The sequence below is a fragment of the Coenobita brevimanus genome, chromosome 69 (assembly GCF_032717465.1).
Source record: "Coenobita brevimanus isolate Jiangsu-jjx chromosome 69, ASM3271746v2, whole genome shotgun sequence".
Lineage (NCBI taxonomy): Eukaryota > Metazoa > Arthropoda > Malacostraca > Decapoda > Coenobitidae > Coenobita > Coenobita brevimanus.
This window is the reverse complement of record NC_137022.1, coordinates 18,037,343-18,052,608: the sequence shown is the minus strand read 5'-3', so window position 1 is coordinate 18,052,608 and position 15,266 is coordinate 18,037,343. Positions and strand designations below refer to the sequence as shown.

The window sequence follows — 15,266 nt, the reverse complement described above, 5'->3', positions numbered from 1 at the left end:
CACACACACATAGTCTATCATTGTCTTTCGCTCAACAAGTTCATCATCCATCCTCCTCATTACTCTCCATGTATACCGGTGGATCATCTTATGTCGAAAGTAGGTGTTGGCTATTGCCAACCCCTTACCAGCACAGATGTCCACCAAAGCACTACCATCCCCGTCTACTAACATACACTTTGTAAAATTTGATTAGAGGTAGGTACATTCATCACAGCCCTATAATAAGTAGCGTGGGATTGCTGTGTGGTGGGAGGTGAGCACAGATGCTTCACCTCACCTCCACTCCACCTCACCTCCCACCCACCTTACACTACACACCTCCCACTCTCTCACCAACACTATGTTTGTCCCTTACTCACTTAATTTTCACACATGATCAGTATTGTTCTTTTGTTCACATTGCAAATATAGAAAGATTACATTATTATTTATCGTACTGATTGAATATTGTCACAAGCACACTGTCCCTTACACATTCCCCTTCCCCTCCTTCCCTCTTCCTCTCTCTCTCTCTCTCTCTCATATATATATATATATATATATATATATATATATATATAATCACAAGTTGCTTTGCGCCAGCTACAGGAAGGTCACATGCGTCTGCCTGCCACGAATCACCCATGATATTTGAAAAATGTGCACGCAATACGCCTTGCAATTGCGAATTGTACAGCGTATGATGACGGGTCTACGGCGGCTCCTATGGACCGTCGTACGACGTACGATGACGGGAGGGTACGGGTTAATCATTCACTTTCAAGCCGGTATAATGATACAGTACCTCTGAACTGAGCATTATGATAAATGTTTGCTAAGTTTAAATGTTTAATTGAGGATTTATGATTCTATGTTACTTAACCCTTCAACTGTTTGCTGTACCCTATCACAGGACATCTGGTATGACGGTGTTGATCATTGACCCATGCCAGCTGGATCAGAGAAACAAGCAAGGGGGCATTGTGCTCTGTGTCCAAAAAAGGGGTCTCGGGTTTCAAATGCTCAAAATGTAATGTTTTCTTATGTCTGCAGAACAAACAAATGTGCTTTGTTGATTATCACACAAAAGCTTGGATAGATAGAAGAAACAATAATAATAAAAAAAAAAAACTTATAAACAATCAAAAATGTCTAACACTTAGCTGGTTATATTCATGCATATTATCAGGATATATTCGTTTACCATAATTACTTGAATTATTTTTCAGTTGAAATATTTGTTCAAATAATTGTCTTTCAACACAATTTTTGCTGGTCAGTTATCATATCAATATTTTAAGATAATTCTTTTTACAGATAAAAGGGAAATACCTAGTTGAATGGCAATAATTATGCCATTTTTTCCCCTTTACTAGCAGCTATTAAGTTCGTGTACAGTATTTAGGATTTGAGTACATATTATAGATTTCATCACTTCACCAATGTTCCAATATTGATTTGTTTTCTAACGCAATGGTTATTATTAAAAACAAAGAAAACTAATAATGCAGTATGTATTCTTTTTCATGTGCAAATGAATACTATTATATTTTGTCATTTACTTTGTTCGGGCAACTCCCCAAAATTGCAGGACTCATATTGTGAGAACTATGAGTGATACAAAAAATTTTCTAAGTAAACGTTGTTCCTTGGTAACTGAAATAAAAGTTAATCCTGAAATAGTAATTTTTTTCAACCAAAAGGTTCATGTGAAAGTAATTCAGAAGAACCCGTCTTATCTGAAAATGCCGGGAATGAGCCTTTCTTGAGCATTATTTTTGTTTGAAATACATATAATGAGATGAGAATAGCAAAGTGATTTTTTTGTACACAAAAGTGTAGCTGAACCCCTTTTTGGACCCCCCAAAAGGGCTCTTCTTAAATAATAATGCCAGACAATTTCTTTTCTTGAGTTGTATATTTTGATTCAGTGACAATCACTGGTATTATACGGTAAGTTTCTTTGAAGGTGAAATTTGGGGAGTTGGGGGTGCCCCACCCCTTAGCGCCAGGAATGTGAAACTCAAGAAATGGGTTATCTTTGTTACGCTACTAATATCAATGGATTGCCACCATCAGACCTTTTGTACACAATAGTGTAATTGAATTCAAGCTAGTTCCCGGTCTATTGATATTTTATGTAATGAAGAAAAGACATTTAGATAGGAATTGTCCGAAGATATCTAAAAAAAAAAAAATGTTGCAGAAATGAACCTCTTTCATTGTAAAATTATGAACTCATTTGTCAAAAAAATTAAAGTTTTAATTATAGAATAAGCATCTAACTGTAGCTGCTCCCCTTTCCCGAGATCTTGTACCTACCTTTTACACACAAACTGAAGGCTGGTATTCAGCAGCCCTCACATATCATCACTTGGACATTACATTAACCCCCACTGTCTGTACTATGCCTAGGTTATCACATTCAGAGCTGGTGTGATTGCAGAGGCAAGGGTTGACTATGTCATTGTAAGGGTGTGAGATCAAAGATAAGTTCTTATAACCTGAGCTATGGAAGGTGCTGGGTGCTCAGCAGACCATAACCTTATAGTCACCAAACTACAGTTAGTCATATACCCATAAATGTGCTGCAGACCATGCTGGAAAAAAAAAAAAAAAAACTGATACCCCTCTATGCCTCCCAATTTTGGATGTTTTTTCTGGCCAAATGGACTTAATACATCAATATAAGATCCCTGGCACTAATAATAGTAATCACTAAAGCCAGAAAGCTGGCTGAATCAAGTTGGGTTGATGCCACTCTACCTCTGAAATCTTCGAGGTTACTGAGAAAGCAGAGCAGCTGTGAGCTTGTGAACCAATTTTGGATTTTTTTTCTGGCTAAATGGGCTTAATACATTAATATAAGATCCCAGGCACTAATAAAATTAATAACCAAAGCCAGAAAGTTGGTTGAATCAAGTCAGGTTGGTGCCACTCGACCTCTGAAATCTTCAAGGTTACTATGAGCAGAGCAGCTGTAATGCCTCCTGTGCTCCTACATCAGTGTTGTAGGTGTAGCGGAGAAATGTCTAAGGTTAGTGAGGTACGTTATTACCTTCCATTTTACTTTGGTTGCTTGCAAAAACTTCTCAGTCCTGCAGGACGTAGATCTATGTCACTGGCGTTTTATAGGGTGATGTACATCTATGTCATTAGCGCAGCACTGGTTAAAGGATGTGACAGTTTGTAACACATCTGCAGCACTATTACAGAGAAGCTCTCTCAATGCCCACAACTTAATCCAAACAACAATGCAACAGACCTAGATGCAGAGTGGCAAAACATAAGACATTGCTCCAAAGCACTGTAGAAGTAACCCTAGGCTTCTCCACTTGCCACCATAAAGATTGGTTTAATGAAAATACTGAGGGCATACATGACCTTCTTGCAATGCATAATAGGGCACATAACAACTGGCTGGCCTACCCTAGCTCCTTAACCCTAAAAACTGAATTACATAATCTCAGAAGTGAAACCCAGGGAAAAGTATGTGACAAGTAGAACAAATGATGGACTGAACAAGCATAAGAGCTGCAAAGACTGGCTGGTCTTAAAGACCAACATGGGTTCTAAAAGTCTATAAAGACCATCTATGAGCCAACCAAACACAACATAAACGCTATTCAATCAGCCGAAGACAAGCAAATAATTCTCGAAAGATTTGCACAACACTGCAACACCTTACTGAGTTGATGAAACGCAGGGAAGCACAGTATCCTTGGTAACATCCCAAATGCTCCTCAAGCGGCAGATCTCGATGTTCCTCCTACAGTACACTTGCAGAAACTGTTCAGGCCACCTGATCTCTAAAAAATAGCAAAAGCCCTGGCTCTGATGGCATACCATCTGAAATGATCAATGAGGATGACCAGGTACTTCACCAGTACCTCCTTAATTTCCTACTATTTGGATCCAAGAACAAATTCCATCTGAATGCGTACTTCTGACTGTAGCCATTTGCGAGAGGAAAGGGGACTGCTCAAACTGTGACAACATTAGAGGCATCTCCTCCATGTGAATGCTAGCAAAGTACTAGCCAACATAATGTAATTCAGACTGACAAAACATTTGACTGAGTCAACACTTCCTGAAACACAATGTGGATTTTGGAAGGTAGGAAGTTCCTGTGATATTATCTTTGTTGCCACACAGATTTAAGAGGAATGCCACGAGCGGAACCGTGACTTGTATATTGCATTCATCGACCTTGCAAAAACATTTGACACTGTCAACAGAGAAATTTAATAAATACTTTTTCAAAATCTGGAGTTCCAAACAAATTTCTTACCATCCTGAAGAGTCTGCATGACAACATAAGTGCTCGTGTGTCCGTAGGTGGGAGGAAATCTGAACCTTTCAGTGTGGATGTGGGTGTAAAGCAAGGATGTGTCCTGGATCCTGTCATTTTCAACATCTATCTGACTGCCATCCTTTAAGTAACCAACAAATTAACCCTGATGGTGGAATAAGAATCAAGTTCTGTCAAGATGGTAACTTATTTCATCTCAGATGTCTTCAGGCACAATCGATGACTGAAATAGCTCATTTCCTAGAACTGCAATATGCTCATGGCTATGCTGTCCCTGCACATACCCCAGAAGCCCTACATCAGTCTCTTCCCATCATTGCCAACATATACCATGCAATGGGGCTCCAAATAAATGTCAATAAACAGAAACACTATCTCAGAGAAACAACGCAGCAGAGCTTCTTGCATTTTAGATAATTAGCAAAAATGTAAAATAGGTGGAGAATTTTACCTACCTTGGAAGTGTGCTCACAGATAAACAACACAACGATGCAAATGTCCTGGCACGAATCAACCATGCCTCAGTCTCCTTGGGGCATTTCTGATCCAGAGCCTTTGAAAATACCAACTTGAGAATCAAGATGAAGGTATCAGTACATACAGCTGTGTGCCTTTCCACCCTCTCATATGGTGCTGAATCCTGGACTACTTACCAGCATCACGTCAAACAGCTTGAATCTTTTCATACCCAATGCTTACATCACATCCTAGGACTAATGCCCGTAGTCTTGAAACTGAGGGCAGGGGTTACCCTTCCCGCACCCCACTCAAGGTGGAAGCTCACACCTTCAACGTAAGTGGTAATCTTGAAAGTGGGAGAGTGCACCCCATCGTGTGGGTAGGCGCGGCAAAGAGTTGGTAACACTGATTAATTTTAAAATTCAAAATCTTAAAATAAAAACAATACATATGACAGTTTCTAAGATTCACACACAATATAATCTATAAATAATTGCAAGTCTTACCCCTTCAATTATTAAAGACTGGCATTTGTTCTTAAATACTCTGTATAGGAGCATGCACACAGGATTTGGAGATCCTGTACCACAGGAAAAATTCGGTGTCAGACATAACTTCAAAGGAGTTCATGCGGTCAGTAATAACCCTACGAATATGCTTTGGCTGGTCATACCGAGTTTGACTATATTTCTGCCCCAAATGCTTGTTTTTGCCATTCTTCTCACCCAGAACCCCGAAATCCGACCCTCAAGACACGGGGTGGGGGGGTTAATTTGAAAACCAATCATTCATTTATTCATTGCCAGACGCCATGTATCCCAAACGGGGTGGCCAAGGGCTTAGAGTTAATTGTTTTACAGGGAGGGGCACTAATCCTCCACCAACCCCACCTGACATGTAGGAAGAACGTTATGCCAACAGCATCTGGTGTTCCTAGGCGGTCACCCATCCAAGTACTAACCAGACCCAACGTTGCTTAACTTTGCTGATCGGATGGGAAGCGGTGTACTCAACGTGGTATGGCCGTTGGCATGAACACCAAAAATAAAAGCCAAATTCGTTCAGATCACATCAAAATACACCAGAAAAATATATTGCCAAGCCAAAACAAAATAGTGCGGACTTGTAAAACCTCACCGAACGCAAACATGAGACTTCGTAATTCAAACCAACTGGCTGTGCACTAGTCATCTGTTTAGGTAGTACTCAGCCATTTTTACTGTAGGAATTATTTCACGTACTAATTAAACAAATTATAAAAGTATCATGCACCATGTTGGATAAACAGCTTGGTAGAAATATTGAGAAATAAAATGGAAGTGGATACAGTATCTCATCTTTGTTTTCGTCTGGTCGTAAATTAACCATCCCCGGAGAAGTGGTGAAGTCTTTTTAAAGGATAAAAATATTAAACGCTTATTTTTTCTTTTCACGATGTTTTACGATGTTATCATTAAATTAAAATTCCTATCACACACACCATAGGGTCCTTCAAATTCTACATAGTTGTCTTTGCACAAGGCTGCTATAATATGACGAAGGGGCATGCGAAGGGGTGCTATGAGACTTTCTGCAGATTCCAGTACAGTACTACGCTGTGGTAATCCTCTCCCATTCACCGGGGAACGCTCTCCCTTTCGTGCTTTAAGACTACAAAAAGATGCAGATAGGGCAAGGTGAACTCTTTCCCACAGTTTAAGACTACAGCCGTAAGACTCACATGGGAGAATAGTGTCCCACATTCACAAATTCTCCAGTGGGCAGTCAATCAGCATGCCTGAACACCACCTTCCCCACCAAGTTTTATATGGCGAACTCTCTGCAGCACACTGCAGCCCTTGGAGACAGAAGATATAAAGATCATATAAGGACATCTCTGAAGAAATGCAACATCATACCAAAAGATCTTGAACCAGTGCCTCTGACAGAAAGCAATGGCGAGCCCTCTGCAATAAAGGAACCATTCATCTTGAAGAGCTCAGAATCTGGCTGGAGAAGAGCATAGACAATGGAGGCACGACCAAAACAGAGTTCTCCCAGCAAACTCGGACTTGACATGCCAACTGTGTGGCAAAGTTTGCAGATCCAGAGTTGGTCTGCACAGTCACGCATTTGGCACCAAAGACTGAGAAACACACCATCCTACTGTGAATTGTAGCCGTAGTCTTCTGTTGTAGAAAGAAAGCTTTGAGTAAATAACCATTAGTGTTGCATACTTTATTCAATATGATGTTATTTTACAGTCAGCTGTCAGTGTATTACAATTTGGACTGCATAACATCAACACAGCTGTGTACTACAGCTAATCGATAGTGTAGTCCTGCCTAACACACATAATGTTATCCCAATATGGTACAGTGACTATTGAGAGTCAAGAGCATTTTTTCTTCATCAAAGACAAGGGTGTTATCCCATAGTCATTTTACAGCTGGCATTCAGCAGTGTTTTACGGGACGAGTTATGTTCATGTCTCAGTTATATTTGGTGTTTGTACACAAGGCCGACAATACCTTCCCCTGCTCGAATTGGACACAAGCCATACATCAAGATCATGGTTACTGTACCACCACTACTGCTTAAATCATTATGAGTCTTTTGATTCCTTAACATTATTCTGGTCCAGCCTCACGTAACTTTTCTACCCTGTTCCCGATAGGGGGTGAGTTTCCAGTGAAATGAAGATTTGTTGCCTGTGTTCACCAAATTGTTGTGCCATGTATTTGAGCCATGCAAAATCGCTCCAACAAATGATGCACCAGAGCGTCATTGGCCTAGAATCTGTTGACCAACAATTGACACAACGGTGCCTCATCGGCCCGGAATAATGTTAATCATTTCAGCTAGTCAGACATCACTGTAACTATATGTGGAAGCGAAAGTCTTATGACAGAATTATATAAATATATAAGTAATCATAATAAAGTAGTTAAAGGTTATTACTTCTAACACCTTCACTACTAGGGATATCCCGTAAACTGAATTATTATATACCATCATCGTGAACTGCAGTGACCTGATCGGTAACGCATTCGTTTCACAACGCATGTGCCTCGATTCTAGGCCTTGAATGGAGCTGTAACGGGTATTCTGTATGGATACGGATAGTATACCTTTTTGTAAGCTTGCGTGTTTTCACATCCTATCTGTTCTACCGATGGCATATACAGACTATAAAACACACACACACACACACACACACACACACACACACACACACACACACACACACACACACACACACACACACAACAACAACAACAACAACAACAATAACCCTTACAACACTTAAAGCTTAACTTGCATCACGTTTCCTATAGAGACACCATTTACCCATTAATGTTTCACCACGCAGAAAGAGTGATTCTGGTTATCACATTCTGTCCGAGGAGAAGGTCAGGTCCTAAAATGGACCTTACACGGACTGAAACAGAAAAAAATCCATCATCATCTTAAGCTCACCCTTCAAACTTGCAGAGTTCCTTCTTGTCATGATCACACTTAAACACGACATTCGATGAAAGTTGGTTTTTACATACTTTTCATTCCACACACATTTTTTTTCCCACAGAAGAGGCCGTGCAATTGGCATACGTGTGCGCCTATCCAAACACACGGTGCCTGTGGATGAGTTTAGATAGTGTTCACATAGGGTGGTTTTGTGTGTATTTTTTAACCCTTTGGCAGAAGTGGGTTGTACTAAGAGACTTCGTCTGGTGCTGGCTGAAAAAAAAAAAAAAAAAAAAAAAACTAATCGAGGATGCTTTATTTTTTATTTATTTATTTATTTTTTTGCCATGGTGCGTTTCTCTGGTTTAAATAAAACTGCACTGCATTAACAAAAATATAGCGTACTCGTTTCACATTCAAAATATTACATTGTTCTTTGGCCGGAATTCATGATTTTGTTTTTATCTCACCGTATTCTCGTGAAATTTTACTTGCAATTTTGAAACATTTTGCCATTAATGATCTTTTGGAGAGAGAGAGAGAGAGAGAGAGAGAGAGAGAGAGAGAGAGAGAGAGCATAATAAAACCAGAGGGTGAGAGAGTGAGCATGGAGTGAAAGCGTGAGTGAATAAAAGACAGAGGGAAAATGTGACAGAGTGGGAGGAAAAAACAAGAATATGAACGTGAGCGTGCGAAAATAATTTAGAGTAAAAATCAGGAACTCTAACTGTTAGAAGGATATCAGGGTGTTGGTTATTAAGGATTTGAAGCCTAGGAAGCAAGACAGAAGGGTACATAACAAAATTAATTTTTATATTTTGCATTTAGAAGCGTGAGACACCGGCTAGTTAATGATGATGTAATCTATCAAAATGTTTCTTGGTCTGCCTTTCCAACAGTTTGACTCACATTTTGTCCTTAGTGTTATAAGCTGCCTTGTCATTATTGCTACTAGCATGTTCTTTATCCCCGTCTCAACTCACCATTATTTATCTTTTTTATTGTAGGGTCCCACTTGTACGTGTCTGCTGTTGGGGAGCTGGAGGTGATCAAAGACGGTGATATCTTGGGAAGAATGTCGTCGGGAAAGGCATTTGGAGAGCTGGCCATTCTCTACAACTGTACCAGGACTGCCAGTGTCAAGGGTGAGTATGTGAGCGAGTAAGAGTGACTGACTGTTCCTACAACTGTGTGAAGACAACCATTGTCAAATAGCTATCCTCTACAGATGCACATGAATATATTTGGAAAGAAAATCTTTGCTGTAAGCCTCGCCGACCGACATGTATTACACATAAGCACGTGGTATATTTCCCAGAACTTGCCCCCTCCCTTCATCCACCACTGTCTTTGCCCATCCTGCCCTTGCCTCATTTATTTGTTCTCATCCACCCTTAAAAAAAAATACTGTACGTTGATTATTAAACGGTCATATCTTGGAAAAAAAAAAAAAATCTGTGTGTGGCAATAGGGTCTAGTCTTTTATCTAACACAGTGACCTTAACCTGTAATATAACTTCATTTTAGCCTAAATTTCAATGCTTCCACCATGATTAGTCCAAATCGAGTCAAAATTGTTTTAGCTATGCCTAATCTTTGACTAATCGTTTTCAGAATCAAATTATTTCATTCCTGACTAACCCTCAACCTTTCCACCAATTTTTGTGCACATCACATCAAAATTGTTTGACTATTGCTGTTTACAGACACTCTCTCTCTCTCTCTCTTTCTCTCTCTCTCTCTCTTGATAATCTGTTGTTGCTGTTCTTGTTGGTGTTGTTGCATCCCCAGGCTCAGCTCTTGGCTCATCTTGTGGTAAACCCAGTGGACTGCAGGAAATCGGTGACTTTGACCGGTCACTGCCAGAGGTCTTTTTATGGGGCTCTGTTGAGAGACTATCTGTGTTGTGATAGCGTGGTATATGGGGTGAGTGTGTTATGGTGTGGGAGGATGCACTGCAAAGTGAGCAAAGTGGACTGTTTGTGAGGTGTATTTTACGCTGGTATTTTCTCGGGGAAAGGTGGTGGCCGCATCACAGTCCTGATAGGTGTTCCCGTGCCTCCCTGGGCAGGGTGCTTTGAGTTTACGACGGTGTTATGTCCGGTGGAGACTCCTGAAAGATGCTGTTTGCCTGAAGGCTTGGGACGGTTATGGTGGCTGTGTTGATGTATGTGATTATGAATTACAGTGTTGGGTGACGGAAGGGTGATGTTGCTGAGGTGCTGTGTTTAGCTTTGTGCAGTTGCTCATTTCTTGTTTTCTTGTGGATGGGGATGATGCAACAAGAACTTACATGGGTGGGATGGGTTTTGCTCTCAAACAATGAGCTGTGTGCATCTCTTATTCACATGATCTTTGATTGGATTTTTTTTTTTTTTTTTATTATCTATATTTTTGGTCTTGGTACACCCACGGACAAATGTGTTGAGTCCTCTCCATCCTCACTGTGAACCATGAAACCGTGACGTGTGACTTCGAAGCACCATACAAGGGAAACCGAGGTGAGGGGGTGGAGTGAGGAGACTGGTGAGTGAGGGGGAAGGGTGGGGTCAAGTGATTCATCACGGCAGTACTATAAGCTTGGCTCTACGCAGAGTTATATACCTATTATCTAACGCGTTAATTTACGAAATGTATGGTTTGTTTCGTTATCGCGAAATGAAGTTTGATGTAAACTCCCAATAACTTCCTACAAACATGGTATGCCGTCACATATTACCTTGCTGGTCGCACATTCATCTCTTCTCCCCTCCCAACCTGGGTTGCCCGACCCTTTGGCACGACCAGCATGTTTGTTCCCTTCCATTCCACACCTTACTTGGCACATTGCTGCAAGTCATTTTACGGGTTAATTATTTGGTGTGGCTGAGGTATTACGATGCAGGTTAACGTACATTCTACGACGGTAATGTGAATTGTAAATGTAGATGCACCAGAAGGCAGAGCAAACATTACAGTGTTACCTAGGAAACAGTAAAGGCAGTTTAATAACAGTATTGCACCACCTATTTGCACAGGTTAAGTTAGCTGTTCATATTTGTGATGCACAATTTGTTACTAGGTGTTTAGGTTGTGATTATTTTAATCAGTGGTTTATGACAGATGATATCACCACATCAGATCTCACATTGTTCACACATCTGTATGGTGAGCTACTTAAAGCAGATAATATCATGTAGGACAGTTATTTTGATGTTTCTTACCCTGATGAACGAGTGTTGTTTATTTGTATAATGAAAATAGTGCATGATATAAAAACACAGCATATAACTTATCAGTAATGACTTTCTACAATATCCATGTAAGTGATGATGCAGGGATCATACGTAACAGTATATTCAGACACATAACTATAAGAAAGCAGATATTTTTAGGTCAGTAACCTGTCCAGCCACCCTGCGCATCGACAACTTCATTTAGTCTTTTTTTGGCACAGACTCTACCAGATTCATGCAAATGTTTGGTCGGCGTCTTACAGAGTTCCACACCTCATATGCTTTACGTTCAGTGGCAAAGCGTTTCCTTCTCCCACATCCCAGTCCTGACTCAGTATTGACCAAAGATTTTCAAATGGGTTAATGTCACATCTCTTACTGGACCAGCCAATAACTTCTATCGCTGGGTGTTGTTCAAACCACTTTTTCATTATTCTGCTGGTATGACAGGACTGTTATCCTGCATATAATTGATAGGTTCAGGTTCAGGGATTGCCAAAGCTCGCACAGATGGCAACATAACTTCTTCCAACAACCCTCATACTATGTGTTTAGGAATTAAGCGAGAGTTTACCATAAACTTTTATTCTAGATATAGAAACAAACCATACACTTCATAAAACAAACGTGTCAGATAATTGTAATATAACTCTAGAGGCAAGTTTATAGTACAGCCGTGATGAATCACTTGACCCCACCCCTCCCCCTCTCCTCCAACTAGCCAAACTTCCCCTCATTCACCGGGCTCCTCACCCCCACCCCCGAGCTTGGTAGCCCCACTATGGTGTGTTCTTTACTAGGCGCTTCGGATTCAAACGGCATGGTTTTATGGTTCACAGTGAAGATGGAGAGGCGACAACACATTTGTCCGTGGGTACACATCCCCTTAATATTTTTAATGCTTTGTTTTCTGCTTTCGAAGGTTATCAATGTCTGTTTCGGTTATGGCTGGGGCCCAGCTTGGGCATAGATAGCTTATGGGTGTTCCTACTGATTATCTGTAAATACTGTTATGGGATCAATTTTGTTGTCTAAAAGCAGAGTTTGTCACTGTTTTCAAAGTGTAAATAATGTTAAGGGATCAATTTTGTTGTCTAAAAGCAGAGTTTGTCACTGTTTTCAAAGTGCCATTGAGTTCAAGAGATGCCTTTGCACTGGTGATACTTAAGTGCTGAAAAGCAGACGAGGAACCACACACACACACACACACACACACACACACACACACACACACACACACACACACACACACACACACACACACACACACACACACATACAGATGCTCAAAGGAACTTCCACTGCATTGTTTATTTCCTAAGTCTTTCAAACCTAGCCCTTTTATCTTTCTCCTTTTTAGTTTCTCGGAAACTCTTTGATTTCATCTCTTCTTCCTTTTTATAAGTATTTTTTTTTTCTAACAGAAAGCTGTTCGTTTAGCGTTTTCTCCGAATTAATAGCATATTTTCAAAAATGTATATTTTTTTCCTTATTTAGAAATGTTGTTTTTTCATTTCTCTCTCTAGGGCCGCTCCAACATCTACTGTCCTACCTTGTATCTCTTTTATAACCCCATCCATAAACAGATTGAACAACCACGGAGACATGACACATCCTTGTTTCAATCCAACCTTCAAAATGAAATGTTTGGAAACTACCCATAATGTTGTTTGCAGGTGATACTGTGTTGTTAAGTGAAGACGAAGGGGACCCGCAGGGCTTGGTGAATGAGTCTGGGAGAGTGTGTAAGAAACGGAATCTAAAGGTGAATGTAGGGAACAGTAAAGTTCTGGTCTTCGAGAGAAATGAAGTCAGTTTATGTACAGTGAGGCTGGATGAGGAAGAAAAAAATGCGAGTGCTTTTAAGTATTTGGTTAGTGTGATGAGTAAGGATGGAAGTTTAGAAGATGAAGTGCTTGAAAGGATGCAACAGGGAAGAAAAGATGTTGGTTCCTTGAAAGTAGTGATAAGAAACAGGGAAGTGAGCATGGAAGTGAAAAACTTACTACATGACAGTATTGTGATACCAACTCTAACGTATGGAAGTGAAGCTTGGACCTTGCTGGAAGGACAGAAGTCAAGAGTGAGAGCAGTGGAAATGAGTTATTTAAGAGGAGCCTGTGGAGTTACATGGAGAGACAGGCTGACGAATGAGGATATAAAGGAGCGTTGAGGTGTGGATATGGATGTGATAGGAAGCGTTATGAGGAACACACTGAGGTGGTTTGGCCATGTGGAGAGGATGGAGGGTGAAAGACTGACGAAGAGAGTGTATGTGAGTGAGGTGGAGAGGAGAAGAGGGAGGGGGAGGCCGAGGATGAGATGGAGGGATGGGGTGGAGAGGTATATGAGAGATGGGGGTGTGAGTTGGGAGCAGGGCAGTGAAATGGCGGGAGACAGGGCGACGTGGAGGCGATTTGTTTGTGGCCACCCCAAACGGGATTGAGGCGTCTGGCAATAGATAGATAGATATATAGATAGATAGGAGCAAGTTCAGGGGAAAATCATCAAGAAAATTTTTAAAACCATCCCAGTGTGCCCTATCAAAGTGTCATCTGGTCATCCCAAGAAGTTCAGGAAGGGGAGGTTTGGGGGAACTGACTAATGAGACTTTGGTGAGATTTTGGTCGTAGGATCCAAGTGGTGACAGTACTTCTATCCTGTATTGACCTGGATTATTTGTCAGGAATAGATCCAGGAGATAGGCGTTTTGGTCAGGATCATCGGGTATTCTGATTGGTTGTTTTATCAATTTTTTTTTTTTTTATGCGAGGAAGAAGGAACCAAAGGCCATGAGCCCGCAGTAACAGTTCCCTCCAAAAGAAAAACAAAATACAATATAAAGCCAAATTCAAGATCCGATCATTTTGAGATGCCTGGACACACTGCGTTTGAAAGACTGGAGATCATAGGCAGCAGGAAATACAGACAGAGGGAGACAGTTCCAGAGCTGACCTGTTGCATGAATGAAAGACTGGGAGTAACGGTTAACTCTTGCATAAGAGAGTTGGACAGAAAAAGGATGAGAGTTTGCTGCTAGACGGGTGCTACGCGCCCGTTGTAGAGGTGGAGGAATGCAAGCAGACAGTTCAGAGGAGCAGTGACCATTAAAGTAGCGATAGAAAAGAGATAAAGATGCAACAGTGCAGCGAAGAGACAGAGGTTGAAGGGAGTCAGTAAGAGGAGGAGAGTTAATGAGACGAAAAGCCTTTGACTCCACCCTATTGAGAAGAGCTATGTGGGGAGCCTCCCCACACATGAGAGTTGTACTCTACACAGGGTCGGATAAAACCCCTGTATAGAGTCAACAATTGCGCAGGGGTAAAGAAAGAGCGGAGTCGGCTTAGCACACCCAATCTCTTGGAAGCAGATTTTACAAGAGATGTAATATGATCTTTCCAAGATAAGTCCCGAGTAAATGAAACCCAAGGATGTTCAAGGATGATGCAGGATTAAGCTGAATATTATTAAACATTAGTGGGTATACCTGTGGAAGATTTTGTCGGGTTGATAGGTGTAAGAACTGAGTCTTAGATGCATTAAAGACAACCATATTATTTTTACCCCAATCAGAGATACGAGCCCAGGCAGACATTAGGTGTGCCATAGCCTCATCCCTTGTTTGTTGAAGTAACTGTTGAGATGGGCGTTGCGGGAACCGAATGGAAAGGTGAAGGGTGGAGTCATCAGCGTATGAGTGGATAGGGTTAGATGTACAACTTAGAAGATCATTGATGAATAAAAGGAAGAGAGTTGGTGATAGGACAGAGCCCTGAGGAACACCACTGTTGATAGATCTAGGAGAAGAACGATGGCCGTCTACAACAGCGGCTATAGAACGACCAGAAAGG

At 40.9% G+C, this 15,266-nt stretch overlaps 1 protein-coding gene and 1 non-coding gene across 2 annotated transcripts in view; one reads left to right on the top strand and one right to left on the bottom strand.

Annotated features, from left to right (window-relative positions):
* Positions 1 to 15,266, top strand: part of LOC145406106 (cGMP-dependent protein kinase, isozyme 1-like) — a 664,176-nt gene that overhangs the window by 490,161 nt on the left and 158,749 nt on the right. Inside the window, exon 4 of the mRNA XM_080277304.1 lies at positions 9,208 to 9,345. Within this exon, the coding sequence (XP_080133430.1) occupies positions 9,208 to 9,345 (138 nt within the window). The remainder of the gene's footprint in view (positions 1 to 9,207; positions 9,346 to 15,266) is intronic.
* On the bottom strand, positions 5,666 to 5,784 carry LOC145406252 (5S ribosomal RNA). Its single transcript, XR_013898520.1, has one exon. It is a non-coding gene; the product is annotated as a 5S ribosomal RNA (ribosomal RNA).